This window comes from Perca fluviatilis, chromosome 8, assembly GCF_010015445.1.
Source record: "Perca fluviatilis chromosome 8, GENO_Pfluv_1.0, whole genome shotgun sequence".
Lineage (NCBI taxonomy): Eukaryota > Metazoa > Chordata > Actinopteri > Perciformes > Percidae > Perca > Perca fluviatilis.
In genome coordinates, this window is record NC_053119.1 from 38,272,578 (window position 1) to 38,293,687 (window position 21,110).

At 42.3% G+C, this 21,110-nt stretch overlaps 1 protein-coding gene across 1 annotated transcript; it reads left to right on the top strand.

The window, feature by feature from the left end:
- Window positions 1-257: 257 nt before the first annotated feature.
- On the top strand, window positions 258-15,308 carry LOC120563875 (probable polypeptide N-acetylgalactosaminyltransferase 8). Its single transcript, XM_039808351.1, has 11 exons — window positions 258-550; window positions 2,927-3,275; window positions 3,479-3,645; window positions 5,954-6,140; window positions 12,208-12,405; window positions 12,635-12,749; window positions 13,763-13,948; window positions 14,097-14,234; window positions 14,398-14,490; window positions 14,664-14,834; window positions 15,089-15,308. Exons 1-11 carry the CDS (start codon window positions 382-384, stop codon window positions 15,206-15,208), a joined length of 1,893 nt encoding a protein of 630 aa, XP_039664285.1. The 5' UTR covers window positions 258-381; the 3' UTR covers window positions 15,209-15,308.
- Window positions 15,309-21,110: the final 5,802 nt, after the last annotated feature.

A 21,110-nucleotide genomic window follows, 5' to 3' on the forward strand; every position in this document is an offset into this window, starting at 1 on the left:
AGTTTCCCCTAAAAATGTTCTTTATGTGTCAATGTGTTGTAAGAACTTATTGTAATAAATGTCCCTTCAGCTGCAGTTAGGTTACCACACGGTTGAGGTGCTAAATGTTGTTTGACTTCTCAGCCTGGGCCCGGCCCACTAATTGGGAACACCTGCGCTTAATATGGGCAAGTAATACAGGAAGAACGGGTCTCACCTCACTTCTGCTCACGCACTTTCAAACAAAAGAACATATCATCCAAATATATATCATGATTCATAAACACATGCCACTTGTCTGGTTGACGCCGTCAGTTCAGTATCCTGGTCTAAGGTCGCTACGCGCGCGTCTTTCAAGGTTTTCCATTCCCTTGCTGGGGGTTCAGTCTGTGCGCTATCACTATGAGAGTGTCGTTGAAGCGGTCAATCGTCATACTGGGGGGGATCGGGCTCCTCGTCTATGTGGGCGTGTTTCTAAAGGGTGGACATGAGCCTGAGACTGACAAACAGCTGGACACACCGCGTATGATCCGGAGTTTTTCTGACCTGGAGACAAACATCAGCAATCTCCGTGAGTTGAGGCAATGATTCACATGTCCCCCTAGCCCTTGTATTGTCCTTCGTGTCATGGGGACTTGGTTAGTTTATTTACATTTTGTATTAGCCTGTCCAAAAGCGTTCGATCGTAGCACGGGTCTCTGAGGGGGGAGGGGGGGAATCCCCGTGCCAGTTCACGTGAAATGACATCACATAGTACGCGAGGGTCACCGGGGGACCCGAAGCTCAACGCCAGGCCAATGCAAAAACGTCAAATAAACTGAACGGGTCCCGGGGACCCAAAGGACAACACAAGGGCTATAGTGGATGTGTACACATGTATTTGTTTAATCAGTTCTTCACTACACATGGAGATGGGAAAATGGAAAGAAAGTCGGGTTCTGTATGATTTGTTATGGGGTGGTGGATTACAGAAATGGGTTGTTGACTTACTTAAAACGTAAATAAATAAAAGGGTTTGTAAAATTAGAGATGTATTGTTGTGTATATTGGTTATCCTGTTGTAAAATATATATGATGTATAAAGGAATGAGTTGAAGTTGTATGAGGGTGGGAAATATCACAAGCTTCGGCTTCATCCTGCTCCTTTTCGGACAGTTTTTGAAAATATTAATTGTAATAGTATTTTTAATATTATTTGTAACACTGTATAGATATTGTTCTTTATCCTTTGGTGTGTTGCTAAGCACTTTTGTATTTTTATATTTTATTGTCTAGTTATATATATATATATATATATATATATATATATATATATATATATATATATATATATATATATATATATATATATATATACACATATATATGTATGTGTGTGTTTTTTGTTCGAAAAAAATAAATAAATGAAATAAAATTTAACTTCAGTGACATTAACATTCATTCAGGGTTAGAAAGGTAAGCGGAAGGATTAATATCTGTATGTAACACTACACAAGTAGTTATGTAAGGGTTAATGCCCAACGAGATGTCCATTGTCAGGTAATAATGGACGAGGGCGAGGCGTAAACCGTCAGATGGCATTAACCCTTACATAAGTGTCACCAAAAGAATACTTGCAGATGTGGAGTCAAACATTAGATGAATGGCTTCTAATGGAACTTTTCTTGACGGTTGCTATCTATTGTTTATATTTCAATCAGGAGAGACTTCGTTTGCAGATATGCAAAAATATTTATTGTACAACTGTATAATATGAAATGTACAAAGTCTTTTGGAGATTAGACTCCATCGAATTAATAATATTTTTAATGGGGTAGAGAATAGGAACGTAACCCCCCGATGGAGCCTAGACACTGGTGGCGGCGGAGAAAGAGACCAGAGACCGGACCGAAGACGCAACGGCGCGGTCAGCCGGGAGAAACACGAAGACCGGAGGAGGCAGGGGAGGAGGAGGGTCGAGCGCTTTGCTTGGCCCTTGAATTTCGTGGCCCATTCTGATTGGTTTAACTGAAAGCGTCATTTCTAAACAGCTGATTTGACCATGCGTTCATGGACATCGGAAAAACATTTTTCCGAGTGAAAACGTCACCATTCAGGTAACTTCCTGTGGGAATCAGAGGTGGGAAACTTGGGCTGGATTTTGATAAACGAGTTTCCCATTTGGATGGAGGCGACTTTGGTTCACTGAACATATTTCAATGACAGTAAACTGTTTATTGTGGACAAATGCCTCTGCCAAGAAACATACACAGGCATAACATGTTTAAAATTATTCATAAATAGGCTTATGTATTAAAAAAACAAAACATTATTCGTGTCTTTTCCCGTTCGTTGTCCTGCAGATAACACAAACAAACACCTGGCGATGTGCTGTTTGGATGCTCGCATAACAAAACAGCAGAAAATATTTTGTTTTTTATTGATTAATAAAAATAAAATTTATTATTGTGGCCTCCATGTTTTCACACACCTGATGCTCTAAGCTACGGCCAACCGTTGGTGGCAGTCATGCAAAAAGTTGTTATGCCAAACGCCATACAGAAGAAGAAGAACGCGCATCTCGACCATGTGAACGCTGCCAGTCGGAAAAACAACGTAACCACGAGGGGCGGTGCCTGTTATTCCGAGGTGGCGGGAACGCAGCATGATTTAAGAATGAGTAGTGATTGAGTTAATGACGTCTTCCTGAAAGAATTTGCGCTGAGCTTCATTTTTAGTGTTTTAATGTATTATTACCATTTCTTTTCATCCTTTTTTATTTAGTCTCTCTATTGTGCTTCTGATGACCAATTTCCCTCTGGGTATCAATACCATTTTATTTTATGTAGAATCCATCTAGAGAACATTCATCTCAAGAAAAAAAATGCTTTATTTAAAATAAGAAAACATGTAGTCATCAGTAATCATGCTGCTCATTTGACTCTCTCCCTGTCATCCTTTTGTCAAGACAATGTAGTCAGAGCTTTTGAGAAAAAGCAGGACACCATGCAGAAAATGCTGGAAGAGGACAGACTCAGATGGAGAAAAGCTGCAGAGGACAAACAGCCAACTGTCAAAACACAGCCAGAGCAGAAAGAGAAACCTGAAGCAAAAATCCCAGACCAAAAGGAGACTCCTCAAGAGAAAAAGTCTAATAAACTGTTTCCCAACTCTGCCCTGTTCAAGACGTGGGGGGAGAATCTCTCGGAGGATGACCAAAGAGAGGCACAAGCTTTGTTTGAAAAGTATGGATACAACGTTTTTCTAAGCGATCGCCTTCCTCTAGATCGAGCTCTTCCAGATACCAGGGATCCAAGGTACAACAATTTCCTATGATGCCAGAGCTGTCATTTCAATTCATATACAGATAAAAGTTAAAGAAATGGTCCCTCCCATCCAGTTCATTGTTTGCTGATTATCCTTCACCTCTCTGTTCACATGGTTTGTCTTTAGATAAAGCATTTACACAGCTCACTGATGGAAAGATGGTGGTTTTAGAAATCCTTCTGTTTCTGAATAGGTGTCTGAAAAAGAGTTACCCAGAAGACTTACCAAATATTGGAGTAGTGTTGATCTACCTGAATGAGGCCCTGTCTATTATCAAAAGAGCTATGCGCAGCATCATTGACCGCACCCCTAAACACCTGCTGAAGGAGATCATATTGGTGGATGACAATAGCTCTGAAGGTAAGTTGAGTGCAAATGGATGAGATTGTGCAAACGTGTCATAAACAGGTTGATCCATTATGTATAGGCTACTGTCATACTGCGAGACATGACAGGCTGAAATTACGTTTCATTGTGCAATGCCACTGCTACTCTTTTTTTTTAAACTGTTAGGCTCTAATCTATGTTATGGGTGTTATTCTGTGTTTGTATTTTTGGAACATATCTACTTTTCTAAGCAATCTTGTAAAACCTCCTAAAATGCATTTTGTCAGATGGCATTTTGTTAGATGGCATGCCATGGTTGATATCACTACCATATATGTATAGTAAAATATTATGCTACAGTCAGAAGCTGCTTAGCTTAGCATAAAGACTGAAATCAGCTAGCCTGGCTTTGTCCAAAGTTAGAAAAAAACAAAAAACAATCTGCCTACTAGTATGTTTAAAGCTCACTGATTAATATGTTACACCGTATTTGTTTAATTTGTTCAAAAAAGTATAAAAACAACAATTTGATTTGTATGCCATAGATATGGTAACAACAATAATTTAGGATGGTAAAGCTCCAGCACATAACCTCTAGGAAAAACATAAATTGGTGTTTTTATTCCACGGTAATTGTACACATTTAACAAATAAATATGTGTTTATTAGGCTACGTTCAGACTGCAGGCAAAGGTGGCCCAAATCTTTTTTGGGGGGTCAAGTGACCAGGTTAGACTTCTTCAGAAGTACTGTGAACACTCAAGTCTTGTCCACATCAGATTTTCTCAAATCAGATTTAGACCACTTCCATATGTGGTCCTGAATCAGACCCAGGTCTGATTTTTTAAATTTGTTTATTTTTTTTTATTTTTTTTTTTTCGATGCAGCCGCAGTGTGAACAACCAAGGCGGATTTAATGCGACTTTTACGTCAATCTACATCAACATTTGTCACAATTATGCGCAGGCGAGAGTTAGCCCTAGACACAGACAGTAAAATTAAAAACTTGACTAGGCCTACAAAATGGAGCCATAACCCCGCAAAAGGCCAAAATAGCCAATTTGGCTCTCTTTCTCTTCATTCTTCTCCTCCTCAGCACCTGCTCATTAATGTTACGGCTTCCATTACACAAACATTTTGAAATAAAAGCGAAAATGCTCCCTTCCTCCATAACCTCCATAACTTTAGTGCAACAGTGTGTTGCGTCTGATGTCATCGTTATTGTTCTTTTGCGCGTGCGGGTCAGTTCAAAACCGCAGACAGTTCACACAGGAATCTGATATAGACCACCTTTTAAAATATGATGTGAATAGCCAAACAAAAATTGGATCTGAGCAAAAAATCTGAATTAAGCATCAAGACTTGCAGTGTGAACGTAACCTTAGTGAGCTTTAGAGTTTCGGTAAGGTGGACTTTGTGAGCTTTGGACAGAGCCAAGCTAGCGGTTTTCCTTTGTTCCACATCTTTATGCTAAGCTAACCAAGTGCTGGCTGTAGCCTTATATTTACCAGACAGACATGATAGTGGCCCATCTTCTTATGTAATTCTCAACAACAAAAGGCAAGGAAGCATTTTACTCCTCTTTTTTAAGAGCACATAAACCCCTGTATGATGTAACAGCATTTAGTCATTTCAAGTAATTAGTGGTGGAGTGGCACTGGATTGCAATATATAATGGTGTTTCTCATTCTTGTCCACACGCATGGGTGAATAAAACATTAGAAACACATTTTTAATTAGTACATCATCACTAACTACCACTACGATTCAATTTTATTTATAGTATCAAATCATAACAAGAGTTATCTCAAGACACTTTACAGATTGAGTAGGTCTAGACCAGACTCAACACACAATAATTTACAATGACCCAACAATTCCAGTAAGTACTTCAAATTGGATACAGTCACAACATCAACTTAAAAAATAATTCTGGTGCATAAGAGATTTCTTTTTACTTTTGCGTGCCCCGATGACTAACGTTATAAGCTAATTAGCGGTTTGCGCTAAAACTGGTCACATTCGAGTAGCATGAAAACATATCCCAGAGAACGGTCGACTTGGTACATATGTGTTATTAATCCCTAGGTTCATTTTGCGCCGGAATTGTCCTTTATTGTTTAAATTTCATTTCGATTGCATCCTGTAGTTTGTGAGCATGTGAGTCACGTCTACGTTCACAACTGTTGCTCACAAAATTGTAAGTGTACTTTGGGTGCAATCTGGGTAATCGGTATGGAAACTGGTGTCACTCCCCTGTCTAAACTTTCTATGGTAAAAACAACATCTGTCACACCCCTAATCAAAATTTTAAAAATGCCCGCATTTTCTCTCAATTTAGAAAACCTGAAGGGTGACCTTGATATGTACGTGAAGTCGCTCGAGCAGGAGAACCCAAGTCTCGCTATCATAAGGGTGAGGAACAATGTGTCATATGGCCTGTCTCACGCCAGGGCGTCTGGCTGGAGGGCTGCTACTGCGGACGTGGTGGCCATCCTGGATGCGCACATCGAAGTCCATGAGCTGTGGTAAGAATGATAATAATAATAAGAAGAAGAACAATAAATCTTTTATACCTGGTTTATGTATACCATTTTCACTGGCATGTATGTAATATTTGATTCCACATCAAAGGTGCTATAAGTAGAAGCCGTTAACGTTATATATCGGTGCCAGCTGTGCTAACTCGTGTCTTCCTAAAAAAACCTCAGTTTTTTCAAATTAAAATTGTAATGAGATTCACTTAAAGTTCTCAAACTTACCACCAGTACTGAGAAATGTTTACAGTTATCAAATGTTATGCAGGGAAGTGTCTATACCTATACCTAAACCCTGACTAACTTCCGGCAAATTTGAGATTTGCTCTGAGAAGGGTCTGGTGTCAACCAGGCTAGTCTATACCACCACCAAGTGCAAACTGACTCTGGTGAGCTGATGCTTAAGTTGGCCTGCCTCACATCTTAGCCCTTGATTAACCACAATACGTTTTGCTAACAATAACCTTTTCAGGAACGCCCTGTTTACACATTTGCAACAGCCCAGTCCAAGCACAGACTTATCCCACTACAACCACAGTCAGGTGTACTGGCATGCCCACTTAGGCAATGAGGGTGTTAAAGCGTAACTCTCGCCAAAATGCAACCTAGGGTCTTTTTGGGAATGTACTCGAGTCAAACTTTAGTTTAAAAGCATAATTAATTTTTGAATGGGAGAGCTAGGGGCACTTCTATGATAGCATAAAATTCGCTATTTTCAAAACAATAAGAAGGCTCGACACAACATGAAACTTTGCTCAAAGTATCAGCATTGAGAACATTGTTTGTGTACACAGAAGTTTACTAAAAAGAAAGGTTTTGAGCATGAAAATTTGACTTTATGAGTTTTTTTTTTACATTAATATGCATTCCCCCAGCCTGCCTATGGTCTCCCAGTTGCTAGAAATGGTGATAGGTGTAAACCGAGCCCTGGGTATCCTGCTCTGCCTTTGAGAAAATGAAAGCTCAGATGGGCCGATCTGGAATTTTCTCCTTATGAGGTCATAAGGAGCAAGGTTACCTCCTCTTTCTCTGCTTTGCCCGCCCAGAGAATTTGGCCCACCCATGAGAAAGAGAGAGACATCATGGCTTTCAAACGAGCAAAGTGGCAGTTGGTCAAGGCCACACCCCCACCCTCCACCTTGCCCTTCCCCCCTCTCCTCAATAGCTACAGACACAGAAATGGCACACACTAAGGAAAGCTCATTGTGGGACTGGCTCTAGTGGATGTAATTCTGCACCAAGGCTGAATTTCGGGAAAGAGACTTCAGATACAGTATTACGGGACCACTAAGGTCTATATTATTCTATATTATTATTATGTGCCTTATATTTATGTGTATCATCTCCAACCGGCGTGAGGGCGCGGCTGGTTATTCGCCGCTTCTCCGTCTGCTATTCATCTGCTATTGGTCTGCTATTCTCTTGTGTTTGTGTTCGCTGTACCCCTACCTCTGGACAGCCTCTGTACCTCTGGACAGTCTCTCTGCTGGTTCCCGAAGCCGCCTGGGGCTCGCTGACCGGACTCTTGCCCGCCGTCGGTTAGCCGCTAGCTAGCTGCCCCGTTCACCAAGCGGCGTGGCGGCAAATCCTAGCTGCCGGGCTAACCCGATTGCTGACCTCCTCCTCATAGGCAACCTCCACCAGATCGCGAGCCGCGACCAAGACTAGACATTCCTCTCCTTCGGTCATGCTGTGGATCATTTTGGCAATCACCTCATTCATCCATCTCCACCTCCACCTCTGTGCTCCTAGCCCACGGCTAACCACTATCACGCAGGCTCTCCGTCCCTCCGCTCGGCATCATGATCAAATATTCAACTCTGCAACTGGTCCAATTAATCAAACTACTCCATTCCATCCTGCATCCCAGTCATCAAACAGCTCGGACTTCTACGTCGACGCCGTTACATCCACAGAAGCTCCGCCCGCCAAAGTTTGTTTTCTTCCACCCCGGACAATCCATTCCATCCATCTGGTCACCTGCGCTCTGTTGCACCTGTCCCACGTCATCTGAATGCTTCACCCACTGGTTCACATAGGGCTGAACGCATCATCAGGCTACACAGAAAACCGGACCCGGACTACAGTGCTTTCCCCACTTCACATACACTCAATCATACTCTCCAATCATTTTGCTAATCGGCTCACTGTCCCCCCTCAACTGCAATACCCCCACACCCCAACGACCACACGCACTGCTAACCGGGACAACCTCAGATCTCTCCAGCCTGCCCCCATCCCACCACCCTCTCACCATGCCAACTTTGCCCTCCTCAACACCCGATCGGCTCAACAATAAAAAGCCCCTGCCCTCCATGAACTAATCCTCGACAACACTCTTGACTTCCTTCTGCTCACGAAACCTGGCAACAACCCACGACTTCTTCTCCCTCAACCAAGCATCCCCCTGGCTATAACTACATCTGCAAACCCGCCCCTCCCACCGTGGAGGTGTCCCCGCCGTCATTTTCAATCAGAACTTCCGGATCACAGAACTCACCCTCCCCTCAGTATCATCGTTTGAATATCTCGCGCTTCAAAACTCTTTCCTCCATGACAGTCATCCTCATTTACCGGCCACCTAAACCAAATCCCTCCTTCCTCTCTGATTTTACTGAACTCCTCACACTAGCCTCATCTCTCTCTCCCGTCTGCTCGCACTTTCGGTGACTTAAAACATCCACATGGACTCCCCCCACATGCAAGCTCTCATCAGAATTCAAAAATTTTACTGGATAACTTCTCTCTCACCCAACATGTCACATTCCCCACCCATGAAAAGGTCACCATCCTCGACCTGGTCTGCTCCACCAACCAACCAGTGCTTCGACCTCCATCCATGCCTCTTTTCCCTCTCTGATCACAAACTGGTCCGAGTTCACCATCCCTTCTCCAACCCCACGCCCCGCCTCCTCAGAGAAATCACCTTCCGCAACCTCAAATCTATCAATCCCCACCATCTCTCTGACCTGCTCTCCACCACTCTCCACCTGGACTCAACCCTCACCTCACCCGATGACCTCACAGACCACCTCAACTCCACCTTGTCTACCTCCCTCAACACCCTGGCCCCCCTCAAAACAAAACTTCGTCACTTTTAACACCTCTTCACCCTGGTACACACCTGCACTCCGAGAAAATGAAACAAACTGGCCGCCAACTTGAACGTCTGACAAAGAAATCATCCCTCACAGTCCATCATTAAGGCCTATAAATCCCATCTCATCGCCTACAAAGATGCCCTCATTGCTGCCAAATCTGCCTACCTCTCCCACCATCCTCACCGACCCCTGCCAAAACCCCAGAACCCTCTTCTCCACATTGAACAACCTCATCAAGCCTCGGACCAACAGCCTCCTTACCTCTACTCCGGATCTCTGCAACTCATTCCTCCACTTTTTCACTGACAAAATCAATCTCATTTACAAATCCCTATCCCCTGTATCTGACCTTCCAGGATCTACTCCAGCACCTACCTTGGACCCTCCTCTCTCCATCCCCTCCAGACCTCCCGACCCCTCCTCCACACTTCCTCCTCTCCCAGTTTAACCCAGTCACTCCTCCGAAATCTCCAAACTCATCAGCTCTTCCAAACCCACTACCTGCTCCCTTGACCCCCTCCCTACTCCACTTCTGAAGTCCTGCCTCCCGGTCCTATGCCCCTACCTCACTAACCTCTTCAACTCCTCACTGTCCCTTGGAACTGTCCCCTCTGCTTTCAAAACTGCCGCTGTCACCCCAATCCTTAAAAACCTGGTCTGGATCCCTCCTCTCTCAAACAACTACCGCCCAATATCCAACCTCCCCTTTCTGTCTAAAACCCTGGAGCGCATTAATTGCCTCACAACTACAAACCCATCTTCTTGCCAATAACCTATTCGAGACCTCTCCAATCTGGTTTTCGCCCCCTACACAGCACAGAAACCGCTCTCCTCAAAGTCCTCAACGACCTCCTCACCTTTGCTGACACCGGTTCCCTCAACATCCTCATCCTCCTCGACCTGAGTGCAGCCCGGATACTGTGAGCCATAACATCCTGCTCACCAGACTCAAAGACCTCGGTATCGGCCGGTGCACTGCACTCAGCTGGCTCCACTCCTACCTTTCCAACAGATCCCATTTCATCTCTCTCCCACAACCACACCTCTGCCACAGCCACAGTCACTCAAGGTGTTCCCCAAGGCTCCGTGCCTGGCCCCCTCCTCTTCATCATCTACATCCTCCCTCTTGGTCAGATACTCCGCCACTTCAACCTGGACTTCCACTGCTATGCTGGCGACACCCAGATCTACCTCAGCACCAAATCCCCCCACAATCCTCCCCTCTCCCACATCAACTCCTGTCTGTCAGCTATTAAAACCTGGATGCAACACAACTTCCTCCAAACTCAACAGCGACAAAACAGAATTCCTTCTGATCGGCTCCAAATCCACACTCAGCAAAACCAATAACCCCCACTCTCACCATCGGCGGCACCATTGTCTCCCCATCTCCCCAGGCCCGCAACCTTGGCGTTATCTTTGATTCCACCCTCTCCCTTGAGCCTCACATCCGTCAAGTCATTAAAACCTCCTTCTTTCACCTCCGCAACATCGCCAAAATCAGACCCTCTCTCACACCCCCGCTGCTGAAAGACTCATTCACGCCTTCATCTCCTCCCGACTGGACTACTGCAACTCACTTCTCCCTCGGCATCAGCTCTACCAACATCAACCGACTCCAACTGGTCCAGAACTCAGCCGCCCGCCTCATTACCTGCTCCAAATCCTGGCACCACATCACTCCAGTCCTAAAACAACTCCACTGGCTTCCCATTTCCCACCGGATCACCTACAAAATCCTGGTCCTCACCTATAAAGCCCTCCACCATCTGGCCCCCTCATACCTCCACTGACCTCCTCTTCCCTTACCAACCCTCACGCGGTCCCTCAGATCCACCTCAGCCCGGTCTCCCCTCTCCATCCAAAAGTCCAACCTGCGCTGTTTTGGGAACAGAGCCTTCTCCAGAGCAGCTCCCAGGCTCTGGAACTCCCTCCCCAAGAGATCCGCACCTCTGAGTCCCTCACCATCTTCCAGTCCCGCCTCAAGACCCATCTCTTCACCTCAGCCTACCCATAGTCCACCTGCCCCCCTCCCTTTTTCATCTGTATCTTGTTTTGTTCTACTTGTTTTTTTTTGCTTCGTTTGTTTTTGTTATGTTTTTATAATCTACCCTGCCCTGTAAAGCGACTTTGAGTCCATGAAAGCGCTATATAAATTCAATTTATTATTATTATTATATAAAGAGACTTCAGATACAGTATTAGGGGACCACTCAGGTCTATATAAAAGAGACTTCAGATACAGTATTAGGGGACCACTAAGGTCTATATAAAAGAGACTTCAGATACAGTATTAGGGCACCACTAAGGTCTATATAAAAGAGACTTCAGATACAGTATTAGGGGACCACTAAGGCCTATATAAAATAGACTTCAGATACAGTATTAGGGGACCACTAAGATCTATATAAAAGAGACTTCAGATACAGTATTAGGGGACCACTAAGGTCTATATAAAAGAGACTTCAGATACAGTATTAGGGGACCACTAAGGTCTATATAAAAGAGACTTCAGATACAGTATTAGGGGACCACTAAGGTCTATATAAAAGAGACTTCAGATACAGTATTAGGGGACCACTCAGGTCTATATAAAAGAGACTTCAGATACAGTATTAGGGGACCACTAAGGTCTATATAACAGAGACTTCAGATACAGTATTAGGGGACCACTAAGGTCTATATAAAAGCATCCAAAGAGCACCATGTCATGGGACTTTTAATGCACAGGATTTTTTATTAAAAACCATTTGGGTCTGTTTGAAATGCTTGATTTCACTAGCTGCTGATCAAATAAAGGAGTGAAGGGCACTTCACAACACATGCCAGCTCCCATTCCGAAGTTACAGTCAAATCATATAAAGAGTAATATGAAGCAGCAGTCTCACTGGTTGTTCCAGAAACAACAGTTTAATGAAGTGATGGGTAAGCCACCTCTCCTCCTTCCCCTCATTCAGGGCGGAACCCCTGCTGACGCAGATCAAGGCTGACCGAACGGTGGTGACGTCCCCTGTGTTTGACAAAGTACTCTTTGATGACCTCAAGGTTATTCCATACCAGCCAGCATCCCACGCCTTCGACTGGGCTTTATGGTGCATGTATGAGAGCTTTTCGGACGAGTATTACAAACTCAATGACGGCTCGTTGCCTGGAAAGTAAGTTTTAAGTGAAATTCCTCAGTCTTGTTCCGACTTACACGTGTCAAACATATCATGTACATATATGTATCTTGGATGAGGCATTCTTAATGATCTGAAAGCTTTACTTTAATTTATTTTTTAAGATCAATTCTTTGTTTTTTAAAAGCTTTACTTTTATGCTCATGGTGATGCAACATTTTGTTTTAATTATACAGTAGTTACCTTGTCTCTACTTTCATTTCAGAAGTCCATCTGTCATGGGGATCCTAGTTGCTGAAAGAAAGTATCTGGGAGAAATCGGACTCCTCGATGAAGGAATGAAAGTGTACGGTGGAGAAAACGTTGAGCTGGGAATTCGAGTGAGTAAGCTTCACCTGTCTAACACCTGATGACACAGTCCCAGGCCAACTTGCAGCAAGTTGATCCATGGGTTTAGTACAGTTGCCCTTCTTACTTAGTAAAACCAGAACTGGTTACCTCACAATCGTTGGGACAGATTCCTGCCTTAATATCTTTCCAGATTTGTAAAATTGTGTATCATAGTATTATTAACTGCTGTGCAGTGTTTGCGTCTAATAATACTTGAAATACATGGATTACTCCATTTAGACTTAACTGGATCGTGTTTTGTTCACTTTCTTGCTGACTTAAATGAGATTGATACCACTTTTGTATCTGTATGGTAAAAAACAAGCTACAGCTAGCATGCACTTTGCTTACTTAGCATTAATACTGGAAACAGGAAGACAACAGCTAGCCTGTCTCTGTCCAAAGGTAACATAATCCACCAACCAGCACCTCTAAACCTAACTTATTTAACACAATACAAGGCATTATGTCAGATTTTAGCACAATCATTTTGTAGACAGACTAATGCAGAATAATAAGTAAATGTATAAATGAAAGGTTAATGTGCATGCAGTTTTATTAATTGTGTATGTGTTTGTGGACGGTTTTAAAATGTTAAGAGTAAAAGCCTTGGTGATCAAGATAAAGACATTTGTTCTTATCTTTATTCAGAGAGGATTGAAGTGTAATGAATGCATTTTAAATAAAATGAATGTGGTTTACAATTGTTTACTTCCATAAGCCCATATTCTGAATTATATTGGGGAAATGTTTGTGTCAAAAAGGCCCACTCTTGTCTGTTTATGATAATGTTCAATCCGATAACACAAAATAATCAAATATTGTGTTCAGTACATGGCAATAGCTGCTGATTCAGGTTTGATCAAAATAAATAAAATCACAGTTTGTGAACTTATAAGTAGCTCTCTCTTAACTTTTGTTTTTATTCATGCTTTACACTAACTGATCAATTATTCAGTTTTATCAAGTAGTATAAAGCTAAGCTTATTTTTTGCTCATATAGGTGTGGACATGTGGAGGCAGTATTGAAGTAGTTCCATGCTCCAAGATCGCCCACATTGAGAGGAACCACAAGCCCTACATGCCTGACCTGAGCAAAGCCATGAAGAGAAACGCCCTGAGGGTAGCAGAAGTCTGGATGGATGAATACAAACACAACGTCAACTTGGCTTGGAACTTGCCGTTTGAGGTACTTAAAATGTTGTCAAGTACAACAAAAATGATGATGCCCTTTCTATGGAATACTGCATGCTTCATACACACATGATGCAGAATGAACATCCAAGGATCCATAATGAAAAGTACAAATGTGACAAATCATGCCTTATTCTCTGCAGAATCACGGAATTGACATTGGGGATATCTCTGAAAGGAAAAAACTCAGGGAAAGGTTGAACTGTAAACCTTTCAAATGGTACCTGGAAAATGTGTATCCCAAGTTGGATCCCTTGACTAACCTAGTTGCCTATGGAGGAGTAAGTTTAGTTGTATCTTTGTATGTGTGGTAGAGACAGTACTGCAGGGTGTGCATGCCACATGTGCACTGCCACATTATATTGTGTATTTTAATGATACATGTCATAGTATTGGATACATTTTCATTGGGTTTGATAAAAGGATGAACTCCCCCATTCATAGATAAGGAATCTTGATGCTGACCAGTGCATAGACCAAGGACCAGTACCAGGTCACACACCCATTGCCTACAATTGCTACTACTATGGACCTCAAGTAAGTAAAGCAAGTAACAGTGGTTGTCCAGATTAATGATAATAGTCACTGAAAAGTTACAAGTTACAAGTGGCAATTGGAAGTGTTTGTCTGTTTGCTGCCGTTGGCTTATTTACAGTAACTGACCAATCTGCTTTCTCCTTGACTTTTAATTTAATTTTTTATTTTTTTAGATGTGTTATTATCGTTCAAGCGGTGAGCTCTATATCGGCGGCATCAAATCCCACAAGTACAATGACAACCAGTGTTTAACTGACCCGGGGAAAAAAGAAACGGAACCTGGCCTTCATAACTGCAAAGAGGCTAAGCAGAAAGGAATGGGGATTCACTGGGACTTCACTCAGGTATTACACGTTGTTAAACTATTATTAAAACGTATAGCAAAGTATATAAAAGTCAGGGAAGAGATGTGGCAAAATGATTGGTTTTATTCCAGTAAAATAGTAAAAGTTAAAAGTCAGTGTGTCTCACCCTTTTATATAAAATATAGGGTGGATGAGTTCAGGGTGACTCAGCTCAAACTATTGACTGATTGTCTAAATATTGTATGATGACAGGCTGTGCATTTGTGTTCTTGACACTTAATTTTCTTCTCTAGGGAAAAGAACTGAAGAACAGAGATACAAAAAGATGTCTGGAGATTAAGAATGGCGTGCTTCTAATACAGGAATGCTCTGGCCAAAGATGGGAAATCCAGCACCTAATCAAAGCCTTTTAAAGTGTGCGGTGGTGCGTATTTCCGAATTTCTGAGGAAGGAGAGAGGCTGGGTCCAAATGAAGACTTAAAGTGATGGTTCGGAGTAATTTCACCCTAGGGTCCTTTGCACCATGATCTCGAGCCAAACACCCCCCCAGAAGCTTTTTTCACCTGGGTCGAACATTGGGAGCGTTAGCGTAGCGTAGCGTTATCAGCTGAATAGCTTAGCGCAGAGGCTAATGGATCCGAAGTGTCTCTTAACATTACCCCTCTAATAATGCCCAAAATGATACCAAACGTCTACAGTAGTACAAATAGGTTATGCACTCATAAAAAGATGGATTGTAAAATTTGTGAGTACACCAGAAGTTTATGTAAATAACACTTGCCTGCTGGCTTCTGCTCTCTGCTGCTGCTGCTGCTGCTGCTGCTGCTGCTGTTACTACCGGGCAGTAAGAGTGCTTAGGGACATCTACAAATTACAACACCGAAAAGAGATGCAACAAAAATATTTATTAATTTAATGATTAAATAAGGTAATGTCTCCAAACTTACCTCAATTATTACTTGTCTCCTGCTAGTTATACTACAGCACTTACTTTAAAAAATAAGTTAAATTAAACAACAGCAGAGAGCAGAAGCCAGCAGGCAAGTGTTATTTACATAACCTTCTGGTGTACTTACAAACTTTACAATCCATCGTTTTATGAGTGCATAACCTATATATACTACTGTAGACGTTTGGTATCATTTCGGGCATTATTAGTGGGGTAATGTTAAGAGACACTTCGGATCCATTAGCCTCTGCGCTAAGCTATTCAGCGGCTAACGCTACTCTACGCTACTCTACGCTAACTCTCCCAATGTTAGACCCAGGTGAAAAAAGCTTCTGGGGGGTGTTTGGCTCGAGGTCATGGTGCAAAGGACCCTAGGGTGAAATTACTCCGAACCATCACTTTAACAAAAAGGTTTAATAAACAAAATGACATGACAAAACAGGATTTATCCCTGCAGCGGACTGAAAAATGCTCCCCCCATGTGGAGTCACATGTTAAAGGTCCCATGGCATGAAAATTTCACTTCATGAGGTTTTTTAAAATTACAGTTTTTTCTGAATGCTTAAACCGTAACCGTGATTGTCATAGCACAATTTCTAAAACTATTAATACTTATAGCAAAACCACTCACTGAGATTGCAAAACTAAAAGCACAAACACTGCTTTGAACTCAGTTTGCAATGTTGTAACACACACTTTGCAAAACTGTAGGTACAATCCACTGCACAGCACTCTTTTTGCGGAACTGTAAACACAACTCACTGCTTTACACTCATTTTCCAAATGATCAACACACTCCTAGCAAAACTATACACATGTATGGCTATTATTTACACTATTTTGCCAACTGTCTGGCACACTATCGCATGTGAAAACTGTTTTAGATAATAAGTTCACTTTGCAATCAGCCTAAGCACTATAAATAAGTCACAGGTGAGCTGTCCGTGTGGAGTACAATGGATCATTCACCATCGTTCACCATCATGCAACCCTAGGCCCATATAACACTGCACACATCATTACGTTCCTGGACACCTTACTTGACATGCTCACTAATGTTCAGAGACCAGAGCAGACCAGATACGTCATCATATGGGACAATGTTAGTTTCCATAGGGCTGCTTTGGTCCGCAACTGGTTTACAGATCACCCACTCTTCACTGTACTCAACCTCCCCGCATACTCTCCATTCTTGAATCTAGTTGAAGAGTTCTTCTCTGCCTGGCGCTGGAAGGTCTATGACCGTCATCCCCATCAACGAATAGCCCTTTTACAGGCAATGGAGGTGGCATGTGGGGATATTGACCAGGAATCATGTCAGGGCTGGATACGGCATTCCAGAAGATATTTTTCCCGGTGCCTTGGACTAGGGGACATTGCATGTGATGTAGACGAAATTTTGTGGCCGGACCCAGAGAGACGACAAGATGTAGACAGATTTTTTTTTTTTCTTCTCAGTGAAATTACTATTTTGGGTTTTGACTTGGAAAAAAAACACTTGTGTTTTTTTTTATGTGTGTAAATAACACCAATACTTGAAGTTTGGATCCCTGTATGTTTACAGAAGTATGACAAAAGTATAACCTCAAACTGACATAGCCTACCTTGTGCACAGAGAAAGCAAAAGCCAGATGTGTTCTTTATTCATGCCATCAGGGTGTAGTTGGCGCATTGTGTGCTTATTAATATGATGGCTTGTGTTAACTGTTTGATACGAAAATACCATTTTTACAAAGGTTTGAAGAGTTAAGCAAGGTTTATTAGCTTTTGCAAGAGAACTACAATGTTTTGCTGATTGGGTGAAAGGTTTTCTTATTTGTGTGTAGAGTTTTGCAAAAATAGCCAATAGTTACAAAAAATGTGCCTAAGCCATCAGAAAAAAATGTAATATGAGTTCCCCCAGCCTGCCTATGGTCCCCCAGTGGCTAGAAATGACGACATATGTAAACCAAGCTCTGGGTATCCTGCTCTGCCTTTGAGAAAATTAAAACTCAGATGGGCCGATCTGGAATCTCCTCCTTATGATGTCATAAGGGGAAATGTTACCTCCCCTTTCTCTGCTTTGCCCACCCAGAGAATTTGGCCCACCCATGAGAACGAGAGAGAAACATCATGGCTTGCAAACAAACGAAGCATGGCAGTTGGTCAAGGCCACGCCCCCACCCTCCACCTTGCCCCCCCCTCTCTCCTCCTCAATAGCATTTAAAGCTACAGACACAGAAATGGCACATCCTAAGTAAAGCTCATTTTGGGACTGGCTCTAGTGGCTGTAATTCTGCACCAAGGCTGAACTTCGGGAAAGAGACTTCAGATACAGTATTAGGGGACCACTAAGGTCTATATAAAAGAGACTTCAGATACAGTATTAGGGGACCATTAAGGCCTATGTAAAAGCATCCAAAAAGCAGCATGTCATAGGACCTTTAAGAGTCCCAAATCTTTCTAAGTTTCACAAATATTTTCTTTGGAGTAGTGGGTGGTTCCTTGAATGAAAACTATCTCTATTGGTCCGTTGTCCCCCAAGATAAGGCGCACCTCTGAATTCCCAGGTTACTCCAGGTCATAGATGAAAGGTTCTAACGTGTGGACATCAATTATTTCCAATCCTTACAGGAATACATATTCCTTTGTTTTAATCTAGTCTGCGACAGCAGGGGCCAGCTCCAAAAAGACTGGGACAGAAGGTATCTTCCTTTGGGCACAATAGGGATTCCTCCAGTATGCTAAATGATCTATCTGTGAGAGTAGGTATGAAACAGAAGATATGGATTTAGATATAACAGTTATTTGATTCAATCCTAGTTGCCTACCCCAGCTGCAGCGTACATGGAATACATCAAAACATTAAAGTACATGGTTATCAAACATCAGCATTGTTTTAACTTTTTTATACTCAACAGTGCCCATCAAGAAGTGCACATCCCTGCTCATTGGTCAGTGAATAATATCACCTGAATGTTGCATTTGCTCAACAGTTTATGAATGGACAAAGTAATTATTTGTACAATTTATTATTCTGCCAATTAAAAAAAAAAGAATTTGTAAAAAATTGCTTGAACTGAAGAGTTATAATTGCTAATTGCTAATTGTCTCGCTATATTACAGGTATTGTGTGGGAAAGTGCATTGCTGAGATCACTGACACACAGCATCTTATAAATACTGCTTATAAAGGAGAATTACGCAATTTATAAATGCATGTTGATCCTTTTTCCTCTTCCACTCAAGGACACCAAATATATTGTAAATAACAAAAAATTGCCGGTGCAACACAGATGTTTTCTTACTTGATGGTTTTATTTCTTAAGGTGCATAACAGTGACTAACGTTTCGATGTAAGGTTACATCTTCATCAGAGTCCTTGCATCGAAACGCAGAGAACTCTCCTTTTTTAACCAAATATATTCTATCAGGCAGAAAAGTTAATGCAAATGTTTGGGTTTTCATCAGATTCAAACCTGGGGCATAGCGTAAGATGGGAGTTTAAGCTTTGCCTTGTTTTGCAGTTTAAATAAAGGTTTGGCTTAGGTAAATTTCTTCGCTGGCAGCAGTGGTCATAAAACCATAAATATTATTAGTTAGATGTAGCTTTAAAGGGGTGATAAAATTATTATATAGGTTATTTCACACTGTTCCTTAAGGTCTCCAAATAGGGTATGTAAACTTGGTTGGGCTGAAAATGGCCCAGGTGCTGTTCTATGCGTCCTAATGCAACCCTGTGAAATAGCCCTGAGGTTTTCTCCCTTATATGGTATGCTCATGAATATTTACATGAGCTGCGCGCTGATTGGTTGGTTTACAACGAGCGACACGCACACACACACACACAGCCCCACCCCTCTTTACAACGAGCTGAGCGAAGCTGCAGATGCTCCAGTGTTGCCAACTTTGCAACTTTGTCACTAGATTTAGCGACTTTTCAGACCCCCTTAGCGACTTTTTTTTCAAAAAAGCGACTAGCGACAAATCTGGCGACTTTCTGTAGAAAATACGCCAGTATTGTCCGGCGAGCACACAAAGGTATTTCTCTCTTGTGTCCGCCAAAACAGTCAATTCTTTCTTCTGTTTTGTGGCTGAGGAGCAGCCTTTCCCCTCCGTGTTTTCTCCTATATACAGCAGCGCTGATCAAAAGGAGAGACAGCGAGTCTGCGAGCTTGTTATGCCCGCAATTTCATTTCGGCAAGCCATCGACCCCGGCAGGCACCCGCCGGCTGTTGCGTCAGACTGTGGAGCATCTGAACTCCGACACAGTCCAACCAAATTTGCAATCAGGGACTTTTCATTATTTATTGAAGGGGCCACTGGAGGAGTTTTGGGTCCTTTAGTCAAAATAGACATGACCCTCCCCTCGCCAGTAAAAAAAATTCTATGACCCTATCCCAACAATTTATCAATAGCTTCTGCACTGGTTTGCACTTGGCAAAGATATGCAGATTCCCATTGTTATTTACAACACTGACATATGTAACTAAACCTCTGCTTTCTCATCCCACTCCTCTGTTATGGTGTGGTGGCCATTTGAGTAGATTTACTAACTAACGTTGTTGTGGAAACACAATAAGCATAGAAACTAAATGTACACTTCCTGCATTACTGCATTACTTGAAATACTAAGTTACTCCTGTAGTAAACTAGTATTCACATGAAATAAAACAATAAAACATTGAGACCATTCAGTAAGGCACTGTGGGTAACATTCAACACACAAACTGGTTGCTATGGACTCGTCACTAGGCTTCCTCCACTTCGCCGTTTAAACAAAGGTGGAATAAAGTCCAAATCTACACAAAACCCGCAATCAATTAGTAAGCTGACATCAAATGTATATACATGGCATTTAGGAAACCTTTATTGCAACCTTGGCACGGTAAGATGTCCAGACTAGCAACATAAATTTTCGTTTTTTACATCCTGCTGCTCCCATCGTCAGCCAGGACATATTTTTTTAGTAAAGCAGTATATGAAATCAGATGTATTACCTACCACCATTTAGTTGTTTTGTGTTATTTAAGATATTTATAAAATATCTGGTCATGCCAGAATAATTATTAAACAATGCAATTATCCGTTTCAGCCACCAGGGGGGCAGCTCCCCCTGCCCCACAGCCAAACTCATGGGTCAGACCCATCTGGTAGCAAAGGGGGGCCGAGACTAAGAGCTACATGGAAAAATATGCCCCAAACAAGTCACTTTGAAATTTTTTCTGTTTCATGAATACAAAAGTTGGGTGACACCTGGCTTTGTTGAGATTCGCCCGTTTTCGGCGGCAGTTTCAAATTGTGAGATTTGCATAATCAAGAGGTGTCAATGGGACTTTGAGGTTCTATGTATACCTATTTTACCAACCAAACCTTCATAATTCAACT